The sequence below is a fragment of the Saccostrea echinata genome, unplaced genomic scaffold (genome assembly GCF_033153115.1).
Source record: "Saccostrea echinata isolate AGI-Se365-2 ecotype Australia unplaced genomic scaffold, CSIRO_AGI_Sech_v1 ptg000009l, whole genome shotgun sequence".
In the NCBI taxonomy this organism is placed as follows: domain Eukaryota; kingdom Metazoa; phylum Mollusca; class Bivalvia; order Ostreida; family Ostreidae; genus Saccostrea; species Saccostrea echinata.
The window spans coordinates 32,824,598-32,838,195 of record NW_026889758.1 but is presented as its reverse complement, the minus strand read 5'-3'; the positions used below and the strand labels follow the sequence as shown (position 1 = coordinate 32,838,195).

General features: G+C 33.6%; 1 protein-coding gene across 1 annotated transcript in view; it reads left to right on the top strand.

The window, feature by feature from the left end:
- LOC133182231 (protein lingerer-like) overlaps positions 1-4,760 on the top strand; it is a 29,524-nt gene extending 24,764 nt beyond the window's left edge. The window contains exon 26 of the mRNA XM_061316986.1: positions 3,535-4,760. Coding sequence (XP_061172970.1) covers positions 3,535-3,645 — 111 coding nt within the window. The 3' untranslated portion in view covers positions 3,646-4,760. The remainder of the gene's footprint in view (positions 1-3,534) is intronic.
- The last annotated feature ends 8,838 nt before the right edge of the window (positions 4,761-13,598 follow it).

Here is a 13,598-nt window from a genome sequence, read left to right as displayed (position 1 = left end):
TTAATTTAAACAAAGCATAAAATGTCGTCCTATTAAATTTATATCAGGCAAAATATATAAATCTTGCACTTACACATTGCTGTTCAAATCTTCGCGTGGTAATGATTTTATTCAAGAAAGCACAGAATATTATTTTATTGCATTTTATTTTATTTTAAGCTAACGGCAATCGTTACATTTCAAGTTTTCTTTATCCTTGCAGAAATAATTTTATTTCAACAAAGCACGAAATACTGTTGAATTTTAGTTTGAACAAATCGACACAGTATAAATCATGTCTTTATACATCGAGGTAATCTTCGCAGATATCTTATTTTCTACAGAGCACGAGTAATTATAACACTTCAGTTTTAACAGACTTCCTATTTCCTTTTTAAACTCTTAATTAATTTAACAAGAGGCTGATAAATATAAGGTAATTAAAGTAAAATTACATTTAACAAGCGTTGAACTGTTTAATGTGTCGTAATCAACACAAGTTCATACGAAAGATAACGTACGAAGGCTAAAAATTGACCCCCGAATTTTAACAAAGAAAACAATCAAAGCCATTAATAAGGGCGGTAAATAAGCAGTGCTCTAACTGTAAAAACAATGCTTAGGAGTTGGTAGACAATTTATTTGCCTGGAGGGTTGTTGAGATCAAGTGACAAGCGCACGTGTTCATAACATTGGCTTCTATTGGGACATATAGTATACAGTAGTATATTGGGGTGTTTATCTTGAATTGAATTTTCACCGCGTTATTTAAAACCCCAAATAAATGATTATTTATCGTATTTCATTATAAAATTTCTCAATTATTTTTTTTCCAACCGAGTGTCTGATTAGGTACATGTGTACTATGATTACGCAAGCACGTGGCAAAGGAATACGTGAACGTCTATAAATAACATCGTCAATGGCGGCCTACTCGAAGTCGACGAATATGCAGCTCAAATTAATTGTAACTTGTTTTTAATATCATTAAACAACAGATTATCATTATCAACAGGTTATAAATGTAACATTTTCCACAAGCTTACATTCAAACAATAATTTTCCGAAGTTTTAAATACAGCAATAAACAACAAGAAATTGCCCATGTCTCTAGGTGATAGTATGATATGTCCGTATGATAGCTGTGTTTCATCTGAAAGAAAAAAACTACTGTAGATTCCTAAATATACATGTACGTGAGGAAATAATTATCATGTAATTACGCGAGAAGCACCACTCGTGAAATAAAATTACTCGCTTTTATTTTTGTGGTGCTGAAATCAATGTAAATTCCCTTGGTCAATCGTCCACTCGCGAGTTATTGTTCTCGCGATTTGACGTTGAAGAGCCATTTCGCGATAATAAGTACTCGCAAAAAATAAGGAATCTACAGTATCAAAATCCCATTGTAGTGTAAAATACACACTCCTTTCTCACAAAAACATTTTCTAGGAAAAAAGTGCGTATTCAGCCAAATACGGTATATATTTTCACGAGTGCAAAATCCTGTCTCACAAGTGAAATAAATTCCATATCCAACTCTAAAGCATTGAATTTCCTGTTTATTATATTTTCTTTGAGTGTTTTAAAAAATTATATAAAGGCTTTTAGGCAAACTGAACTTGACTTTCTCAAAAAATGAAAATACCATCTCATTGTCTTTGAAAATGATTCAAAAGTATGTTATAAGATCAATATTTTAAGTTTAATTGTATACAAGTTTTCAAAATGTATATAGGAACTATTTTTATCAAGCCATTTTTCCAAAAGCAATGACCATTACTCAAGAACTTGATAAAAAAAAACTAATCTTTTAAAACTTAGACAAAAGAACAATAAACAAAGGATTCATTCTTAATATTTAATACCAAACTGTTAATTATTACGCAAGATTGTAAAAGTGGCAAGGTCTGATCCACTGATTCTGTAATAAAATAGAATATTCAAATTAAAATTCAAGATCTCGGACATGAAATCTTTTGACATGAAAAGAGCATCTTTGATGGATTATCTCATTCATTTAAATTTTGATTTTCAGCTGTAATGTATCACAGCATTAATTTCTATAAATTTTTATCAAAAATGTCATCCCACTGTTTATTCAACATAATGACTTTTTCAATCCTTTTCTAGCAGAAATATCTTTCATTATTGTCTTGTTTCTGCCATTTTGCACTTTAAACAATTGAGATCAGGATCAAATTATTTTTATCAATTCATGGTTTGTGAAGTTGTTATCAGCGACTTATCTGTGGATGTTCCCTTTTTTTTTTTAAACTTTGATATTGGTAACTGGCATTTAGTAATTGAAGTGGTCAATTTGGTCAGTGGCCGGTTCTTAGGAAAAACACTTGATGAATTACAGTACATGTATTTCAATGTTGAAAATGTAAGAAATTAACCAGCAGGGTCAAAGTGCTGTAAACATGGAAGCATCATGTGGTATTGATTTAATTTTCTTCAGATCATGGCATGCAGGAATATGTTGGAGTCTCAGTAGGGTCAGAGATTTACATAGGAATACTTAAGCATTGAATTCTTGTTTTTGGATGTCATCTGTCCTATAACACACCTGGCTGTACCGCATGTTAGCACGGTATGATAATTTGTCGGCACGGCCAGGTGTGTTATAGGACCGATGACATCCAAAAATAAGAATTCAATGCTTATATTTACATTTTCTAATTTTCTCTCCTCATAATTGTTAATTTTGTTAATCTTTATTATGAATTTAGCGCCTTTCAGAACTGGTGTGCTTAATAGACGTAAGAGCCATTTGTGATGTGGAAAGTTAAATAATGCAAATGAACATGACATATGACATATCAATTTTAAACGCACAGTTGTATTTTTAGGTTAATTTAACAGGGTAATTGTTTTTCATTAAATTGAGTCGAAACAATATACATTTTGATGTTTCTAGAGTATTAAAAACGCATATAGTTCCTACCATGTATTCTACCACGCAGTGACAAGGTTTCGTGTGTGTTATAGAGATTTGAATGTTGTAGATTTCTAATGGATTTCATAAAGAAAGTCGCACTGAATGTAAATGTTATATATTGGACAAATCTTACAACATTCTTTTCAAGAACAGTAGAGAACTATAATTGTCAAAATCAATATGCAAGCATTTCCATACAGTCTTAGATCCATATTGTCCAAATATGGCCTTGAAGTTGGATGGGACAACTAGAGGGGGAAATGTTTTTCATATTTTAATAGACAGTTTGTAAACATGACAACAAGCTTCAATAGATACTGTAAAATGAAATTGCTGAAGTCAACAACTTTAAATTGATGTTCCTAATAAGAGGGTATACAAGTATTTATTTACTCATTAGTCAGGAAGAGAAGGGAGACTGATTTAGCCAAGGTATTTTGGCCTGTGATCCTCTTGTAATTTTATGTCAGAAAATGTATTACATCTTTCAGATAAAAAGTTTCGCCTATTCATGCGTTATAGGTCATGGAAGAAATTTTTATTGTTAAATATTGATTTGTATTAAAAAAAAATCAAATCATAGTAATGTGATACATCTATGTATTTTGTAGGACTCTAGCCCTGGTGCAAGCAGAGGTAACCAAGCTCAGAATACATCCCAGTCCAAGGCCAACGCAGCGAAGCCTTACAGTGTGGGGGGAGGAGGATACTGGAATAACTAGACAAGAATATCCAAAAAATCAAACCAAAAAAATAGAAAAACTAAAAAAAATGTGTGGAACTGGAGTTACTGATGTAATCTCATTTTTTAATGAAGATGTATAGTCTTATTTACCAGTGTGAAATCATGCAGATAAATAATTGGGTGTTAAGAGAATCGCTCACAATGGCATAGGTGAAAGGCATTACGCAGAACTTGTTTGTGATAGGAAGATAGTATATCCATCGTATAATCTGTGTTATTCTAAATATCAAGAAGGCCTCTGGAAAGAGATTGTATATAGTTCTTTTCTTTTCCTTGTATTCATTTTGTATTGGTCATAGCTGTACATTCACTAGTTGTGTTGCTGTGTGTTAAAATAGTCTTTGTGCTATTTGGGGAAATCATCCAAGGTTTATGATTCAGAAGTTATGAGGATATATCTGTAAGAAATGGCAGTAAAGGTATTTTTATATATAGAAGATGTAAATCCATTGTATTTATTGTGGCTTGGTGTTTGTTTTCACTGAATGGATTTGATATTTGTGCCTTAGTAGTCAGCACAAAAAAAAATTTGATTGGTGCAGGAGATCATGCGCTCCTCATTATGTAAAAGATCCTTAGAACCATCTATTATATTAATTCTTGTTCTTTCTCTTCCTTTCTCAAGGACACCACGTTTTATGTGGTACGCTTTTGTCATTTTTACAAACAAATCCCCAAAATGTTGCTTACATAATTTTTTTGTATCATTATTTTGTACATAAGTCATAGATGTTATAATGGCAGGCATCTTGTCCTGAAAAAATGATCAACTGTTTGAATTGGTTGTATTGATTGTTTTATAAAACCAAATCACTGAGCAAGACATCTTGCCTTCACTCAAAAAAAATTATCACCAAATGTTTGGTGTTAAAACAAATGAAGCTACTTTTATGTGTGTGTATTCAAAGATAAATTATATGTATGCATGTGTAAATTTTTTTAACACTCTCACATGTAAATCCTTGTAAATAACATTCTTGTACATTTCTCATTCAGTATGGTACAGATGTATTTTGCTTTTTTTTTTTTTATTAATGGAGACTTGCGTAATGTAAATTTCTATTGTGCTCATAATAAATTGACAAAATGACATGATACCATCTTCTTTATCTTCAGTATGACAAGGAGGCTAATTTCTAATGTACACACTAAAGTGAAAGTAAAGATCTGTCTTTCTGTATGTCGACAAAGCTATGAAATGACAAAGCAAATATGCATGATTAAAAGAAACATTTTTCTGAAAGATTAGGATGGATTAATGAAAGTCAGATCCTTTCATTACTGTATGCTATGAAATGACAGAACTTGCAATAGACTGGGCTTGCTGGCTTATAGTAAATAACATTCCTGTGATGTAGACATGCATCAGTCTAAACTTGGAAAACTGCACCTTCTCCCGATCTATAGTAAGATCCAATAAAACACATCTTTGACAAGAATGGTAATTGATTCAGTAATACAAGAACACAAAGTCAACAACACCCGCCCAAGTCACCTTGGCCCTGCTGTTCTTAAGATTGATTGTAAAAGATTTTTATGCCCTACCATGAATATGGCAGGGGCATATAGTGTTTGTCATGTCCGTCTTTCTGTCCTTCCGTCACACTGCATTTAGCTCTGTTCAAAGCTCAGTTTCAAAGAAACTGTCCAAGATATTTTTATCAAACTTCATATACTGATAGATATTGATGAGAGCTATGCAACTGCATCAACATTTTTTGACCTTGACCTTTCCTTTGACCTTGACCTCACTTTTCTTATATTAGTGTTTAGCTCAGTTTTAAAGATACCATTCAAGATAGTGTAATCAAACTTCATATGTTGATACAAACTGATGTAAGCTATTCAACTGCGTCAACATTTTTTGATCTTGACACTTCTTTTGACCTTGACCTCACTTTTCTTAAATAAGTGTTTAGCTCAGTTTTAAAGATACCATTCAAGATAGTGTAATCAAACTTCATATGTTGATACCTACTGATGTGAGCTATTTGACTGCATGAACATTTTTTTTACCTTGACCTTTCCTTTGACCTTGACCTCACTTTTCTTAAATTAGTGTCAAACTTCATTTGCTGATACATACTGATGAGAGCTACTCAACTGCATCAATTTTTTTTACCTTGACTTTTCCTTTGACCTTGACCTCACTTTTCTTAAATTAGTGTCAAACTTCATATTCTGATACATACTGATGTACGCTATTCAACTGCATCAATATTTTATCACCTTGACCTTTCCTTTGACCTTGACCTCACTTTTCTCAATTTGTGTTAAAATGTTGCATTACATATATACCCTCAATAGGATATTCATGTCCTATGGACATATTTTTAGTTTTTCTTTATAACTATCTATTACCATTATTTGTATTTAATTTATTGTGTATATATAGACACCAGACAGAGCAAATTCCCTGATTATTGGAGAGCTTGGTGAGATACAGGGACCAATGGTAATTATAGGAGGAAACTGCTCTCAGCAAGGATATGATCTTGAGGGAAATGAAAATTTTTGGACTGTAATATATTTTTTAATTAGACAAGTTATGAAGATATATACATGTACATATACAGATTCATACTTGTGTGTACAGCCTGAATGAGAAAATTGTTTTTAGCTCACCTGAGCTGAAAGCTCAAGTGAGCTTTTCTGGTCACATTTTGTCTAGTCCGTCTGTCTGTAAACTTTTCACATTTTCGACTTCTTCTTCAGAACCACTTGGCCAATTTCAACCAAACTTGCCACAAAGCATCCTTGGGTGAAGGGGATTCAAGTTTGTTCAAATGAAGGGCCATGCCCTCATCAAGGGGAGATAATTTAGAAATGGTGAAAATTTGGTGGCATATTTTAAAAATCTTCTTCTCAAGAACCACAGGCCCAAAAAAGTTGAAAATTATAGGAAATTTTTATTATATAGTGAAGATTCAAGTTTGTTCAAATCATGACCCCTGGTGGTAGGGTGGGGCCACAATGGGGGATCAAAGTTTTACATAGAAATATATAGGAAAAAATCTTTAAAAATCTTCTTCTCAGGAACAGCAAAGCCATGTTTGGTCATATTAATATGGAAGCATCCTCAGGTAGTGTAGATTCCAATTTGTTCAAATCATGATCCGCCAGGGTAAGGTGGGGTCACAATGGGGGATCAAAGTTTTACATAGAAATATATAGGAAAAAAATCTTTAAAAATCTTCTTCTCAAGAACAGCAAAGCCTTGTTAAGTCATATTGAAATGTAAGCATCCTTAGGTAGTATAGATTCGAATTTGTTCAAATCATGACCCCCTGAGCTAAGGTGGGGCCACAAGGGGGGATCAAGGTTTTACATAGGAATATAAAGGGAAAAACTTTAGAAATCTTCTTCTCAAGAACAGCAAAGCCATGTTTGGTCATATTGATATGGAAGCATTCTCAGGTATTGTAGATTCAAGTTTGTTCAAATCATGACTCCAGGGGGTAGGGTGGGGTCACAATGGGGGATCAAAGTTTTACATAGAAATATATAGGAAAAAATCTTTAAAAATCTTCTTCTCAAGAACAGCAAAACCTTTTTATACCATATACATATGTAAGCATCCTCAGGTAGTGTAGATTCAAGTTTGTTCAAATCATGACCCCTGGGTTAGGATGGTGTCACAATGGGGGATCTCAGTTTTACATAGAAATATATTGGAAAAAACTTTAAAAATCTTCTCAAAAACAGCAAAGCCTTGTTTAATCATATTGATATGTAAGCATCCTCAGGTAGTATAGATTCAAATTTGTTCAAATCATGACCCCTGGTGGTATAGTGGGGCCACAATGGGGGATCAAATATTTTTACACAGGAATACATGTATAAAGGAATCTTTAATTTGTCTCAAGAACAGCAAAGCCATGTTTTAGTCTTATTGATATGGAAGCATCCTCGGGTAGTGTAGATTAAAGTTTGTTCAAATGATTACCCCTGGGGGTAGGGAGGGGCCACAATGGGGTATCAAATTTTTCCAAAGGAATATATAGGAAAAATCTTTAAAAATCTTCTGCTCAAGAACAGAAAAGCCATTTGTTATATTGATATGGAAGCATCCTCAGGAAGTTTAAAATCCCCCCCCCCCCTTATGTAAACTTTTCAATACTGAATTGATTTGTGCTTTTTCCTAGCCATTATGTGTTCAGGTGGGCCTCTTGTTTAATAGAAAACTTTCTTATTTGAGCTTTTTTCGATCAGAATATTGTCTTCATCTGTCTCTGTATTCTAGTGTCATACTACAACTTTTATAGATTGATCAATAAAAAGTCAATTTCCAGAAGCTTCCTGACCAAATTTGTTCAAATGATTGCATGGCTGTGCCCTAACTGCTAAAGGGAGAAAATAAAGACAAATAATCAAACCATATAGTGAAACCGATGGGACTGAAAAAAAAACCCTCAAGATATCCAATGAGATATTGAGGTTATCGATGTTAAAATACATATAGAAAAAGGGGTTGGGACTTTTAACTCATGATATTCAAAGATCACCAAAGATAACAAAGTTCCACTGTTTTAAAATTAAAGTGAGTTATATAAAGATCCCTTCCATAGACCTTCCTTGTCTTATAAGACAATTGTTCTGTTAACATACACTCAAGTACCTGGAAGTGAAGATTCAAGATTATTCAAAAATCTTATCAAAGAGATCCAGAAGTAAGTTTTACATTGGAGTTATAAAAAAATTCTCAAAAATAATACATAGAAACTTAATTTGTCAATTTTTAAATTAAGCAAGTGTGGCAGTCAGACAGTTTCGATCACCGGTGGCCAGATAGCTCTGTTGGTAGAGCACCTGACAATTGATTCAGGGGGCCAACACTTTAATCCTAGTCTGGTCCGTCACATTTTCCTCCATTGTGTCATGATGACCATGCCTTGGAAGTGAAAGGTGAAAGACATGCCAGGCAAGAGCTTAGGTTGGTGTCTTTTTGGACCAAGACCATTCAGGATGGAGGAAAGTGGTGGTCATATGGATTCAATTGGCAGTGGCAAGATAGCTAATAGTTGGTAGAGCACCTGACTAGTTATTCAAGGGGCCCTGGTCTGGTCTGTTGCATTTTTCTGGTTAGACAAGCATCCTCATATAGTTAAAAAAAAAATTTATGAGTCTTGACCCAAGGATAAATCCACAATGGGTGTCAAATATTTTATATTAGAATAAGTAAACTTATTGAAGAAAAACATCAATATCTTGCAAAAATAAAAGTAAAGCTACATGCACCATTATTACCGTAGATTATGTTGTAAAAATCATGCCGATAGATAGACTTTGTTTACGATTACAGTTAAAGTAGTTTCTTTTTAGCTCACCTGAGCCGGGGCTCAAGTGAGCTTTTCTGTTGTCGTCGTTGTTGTTGTCGTAAACTTTTCACATTTTCATCTTCTTCTCAAGAACCACTGGGCCAATTTCAACCAAACTTGCCACAAAGTATCCTTTGGTAAGGGGGATTCAAGTTTGTGCAAATGAAGGGCCACGCCGTCTTCCAAGGGGAGATAATCATGAATTTGTGAAAAATTAATGGCATCATTTAAAAATCTTCTCAAGAACCACTGTGCTTGAAAATATGAAACTTATATGGAAGCATCCTCAGTTAGTGTAGATTCAAGTTTGTTCAAATCATGACCCCCGGGGGTAGGGTGGGGCCACAATGGGTGATCAAAGTTTTACACAGGAATATATAGGAAAACTCTTTAAAAATCTTCTTCTCAAGAACAACAAAGCCATGATTGATCATATTTATATGGTAGCATTCTCAGGTAGTGTAGATTCAAGTTTGTTCAAATCATGACCCCCGGGGGTAGGGTGGGGCCACAATGGGCGATGAAAAATTTACATAGGAATACATAGGAAAAAGCAAGCATTTTAAAATCTTCTTCTCAAAAACAGCAAAGCCATTAAATTAGTCATATTTAAATGCAAGCATCCTCAGGTAATGTAGATTCAAATTTTGTTCAAATCATGACCCCCCAGGAGAACAGAGGGGCCATAACAGGAGATCATAGTTATACAAAGGATGACAAATGATATATCAATAAAAATTGTCTTCTTAAGAACAGCATAGCCATTATTTGTCATATTAATTCTAAAGCATCCCTTTGAAGTGTAGATTCAAGTTCAAATCAACCCCCCCTCCCCCCCGAACCACTTTTATATCAAAACTTTTCAAGACTGAACTGATTTCTGCTTTTTCCTAGCCATAGTGCTCAGGTGAGTGATGTGGCCCCTGGGCCTCTTGTTAAATTCTTTAATTGAAAGTAAGAACTATGTGAATCAGGTGAGATTTTTTTTCAGGTGACTGGTGATAATGTACATGTATGTTCTTTGACTTTATTGGACTTTACTGGAAATGGACAGAATGAGGTGAATACATTCAAATTAATGCTTTTTACAAATCTATATTCTTTATAAAAGTATTTGGTGCAGTACATTTATCATGCCCCGCCATGAATATGGCCGGGGCATATAGTGTTTGTCATGTCAGTCTTCCGTCCTTCCGTCTGTCCTGTCACACTTTGCGTTTAGCTCTTTTCAAAGCTCAGTTTCAAAGAAACTGTCCAAGATATTTTTATCAAACTTCATATGCTGATACATACTGATGAGAGCTATTCAACTGCATTAATATTTTTGACCTTGACCTTTCCTTTGACCTTGACCTCACTTTTCTTTTATTAGTGTTTAGCTCAGTTTTAAAGCTACCGTTCAAGAGAGTGTAATCAAACTTCATATGTTGATACATACTGATGTAAGCTATTCAACTGCATCAACATTTTTTGACCTTGACCTTTCTTTTGACTTTGACCTCACTTTTCTTAAATTAGTGTTTAGCTCAGTTTAAATAAAACCACTTAAGATAATTTTAACAAACTTCATATGCTGATACATACTGATGAGAGCTATTCAACTGCATCAACATTTTTTGACCTTGACCTTTCCTCTGACCTTGACCTCACTTTTCTTAAATTAGTGTCAAACTTCATATGCTGATACATACTGATGAGAGCTATTCAACTGCATTAATATTTTTTTCCTTGACCTTTCTTTTGACCTTGACCTCACTTTTCTTAAATTAGTGTTAAGCTCAGTTTTAAAGAAACCATTCATAATATTTTTATCATACTTCATATGCTAATATATACTGATGTAACCTTTTCAACTGCATCAACATTTTTTTTTGACCTTGACCTTTCCTTTCACCTTGACCTCACTTTTCTTAAATTAGTGTCAAACTTCATATGCTGATCCATACTGAGGTAACCTTTTCAACTGCATCAACATTTTTTGACCTTGACCCTTCCTTTGACCTTAACTTCATTTATTTTAAATTAGTGTTTAGCTCAGTTTTAAATAAACCATTTAAAATATTTTTATCAAACTTAATATGCTGATACGTATTTATGAGAACTATTCAACTGCATCAAAAATGTTTGACCTTGAACTTTTCTGGGACCTTGACCTCACTTTTCGTAAATTTGCATTTTGCTTAATTTTAAAGAAACCATTTAAGATATATTTATGTAAGCTTATGCACTTATACATAATTTGGTGAGAATTTATCATTCATATCAAACATTTTAGATTTCAATTTCAATTTTAAAGAAACTATTCAAGATGTTCTCATCAAATTTCATACACTAATACAAATTTTCATATTGCATTACTAATATACCCTTGGCGGGGCATTCATGTCCTATGGACATATTTCTAATTTCCCTGTACATTTCCATGAGAAAAAAATTGTCCCCATATTATGACCCTACCCTAGCCCCAAGGGGTTATGACTTTACCAACTTTAATCCACAGATGGGAATTCTGGATAATGTGGCCTTGCTGCGCTGGATATTTTCAAAAACTTTTTCCAATTGTAAAATTTGATCACTTATTTTAGCCCCACCCTAAACCCTGTGTCCATAATTTGAACATAGATTGAATCGATACCACATGGGAATGTTGGCATATAAATATACCTAGTGTTATCCTGCTTTCATATTTCTTTTTTCACTTTCCTGTATATTCTCAGGTAAAATTTGGAATACTGGTACCCATTTTGGCCCCTCCACACTGGTGCCAGGGACCATGATTTGAAATGTAAATCTGCACTGTATTTGCTTATTATCATGGGTAATTGTTTGGGAAGAGAATTTTGAAATATTTGTTTCTTTATGTTCCATATGAATATTTGATCCCTTAATGTACTGGATCCACTTTACCCCAGTATGATTATTTCAAAGAATTTGGATCTACAGCATCTTGCATTTTAATATTTATTGGTGGCCCTGCTGTCTTTTTTTCCCTAATCATACTTCCATATGAAACTTTTGATCCTCTCATGAAGACCAAGCCCCCACCCCCAGGCCACTTGAACTAATTTGAATTTGCACTATTTGAGGATGTTTGCTTCTTAAAATCACTAATCATGGGTTAGCTATTCATGAGAATAAGATTTTAAACATTTTCCTTATGTATTCCCCTATTAAACTTTTATCACCCAGTGTAGCCCAACCCACTCTATATAGGGCATACAATCTGAACAAACTTGCATTTGCACTATCTGAGGATACTTGCATATTGCAAAAATAACCTGTTGTTTTTGAGAAGATTTTCCCCCTACATATTTCCATGTAAAACTGGCCCCCTACTGTTATGGTCCCATCCCCCCTTCCCATGGGGCCTTGATTTGAACAAATGTGAATTGAATTTTTATTTGAACAATTTAGAATCTACACTCTCATGAAGTTGTCACTTACGGCCCAGAAGTTCTCACGATTTTTACAACCACCCCACCCCCTTTTTTTTGCTTATACTTATTCCCCTGGGAAGGGGAATGATCATACATAATTTTGGCAGAGGGATTTTAATTCATTTTCATCAAGCAGACATTTGTGCTATATGTTCAAGAATAATAGAAATTTAAAAGGTATAATTTTGGATCTCCCATGGAGGGTTGAAAGTAAAATTTTTAATTTTACTTTTTGTAGATGTTTTGTACCCAAATTAATTTGACAGAAAGCCAAAAGTTCAACGATACATGTAGATCAGTCAACAGATTCAGGTGACTTAAGAAAGCATGGTAAATCTGTTTTACTAATATGTATTTCACAATATGTCTGATCCACATCAAAGTGAAACTGAAAAATCTATAATACTGAATCAAATGCATCTATGCTTGTGTCAAGTCCACAAATAGTTTCAGTTGGCAAATAGCAGGCTGAGGCACGTCTACAGTAATAATTTTTTTTTTTAATTTAACTTTTTTTTAGTAAACAAATAACAAAGCAACAACAAATATCACCAATAGCATGACAAATGTACCAATATCAAGTTACAAAAATGGATTTTTATTACTTTTGAAGACTTTGCGAGTGGTATTTCAACGTACTATTAAACATAGAAAATTGGCTTTGTGTGTAAATGTGAGCATGATAGATCTTAATTAGAACCTAACCTTTGTATGTTTCACAAAAAAATTAAAAATAGTTATTATTTGACTTTCCCACAGTTATTTGAAATTTTGTCGTCAATTTGACTGAACCAGGTGTTTGTAGTAAAAAATGTAAACATGTAGTAGACCAACATGCTTTGCTGTTCTATCATTGGATTGGACCTTTGTTCGCGGTAAGCACAGCTGTGCGCAATGACAACAATATCCATATAAGGTAGATTCCTCGACCTGTTGTATGAGGCAGTTTATGGTAACATCCAAAAAGTCACATGCTTTGAAGTTGGTACAGCACATGATTGACTTATGAAATGTCAAATACTGTCAGTCTGTTGGAGGGTTATCACAGAGAAAATACTAAATCAATACGGTAATTTGTATTTGATAAAACTGAGATTATGCTAGTGCATTCTATATAAATGTAATCTCATATAAAAAAAAAAAATTGTAAAAGGGATTGAGGATTAATGAAGAAA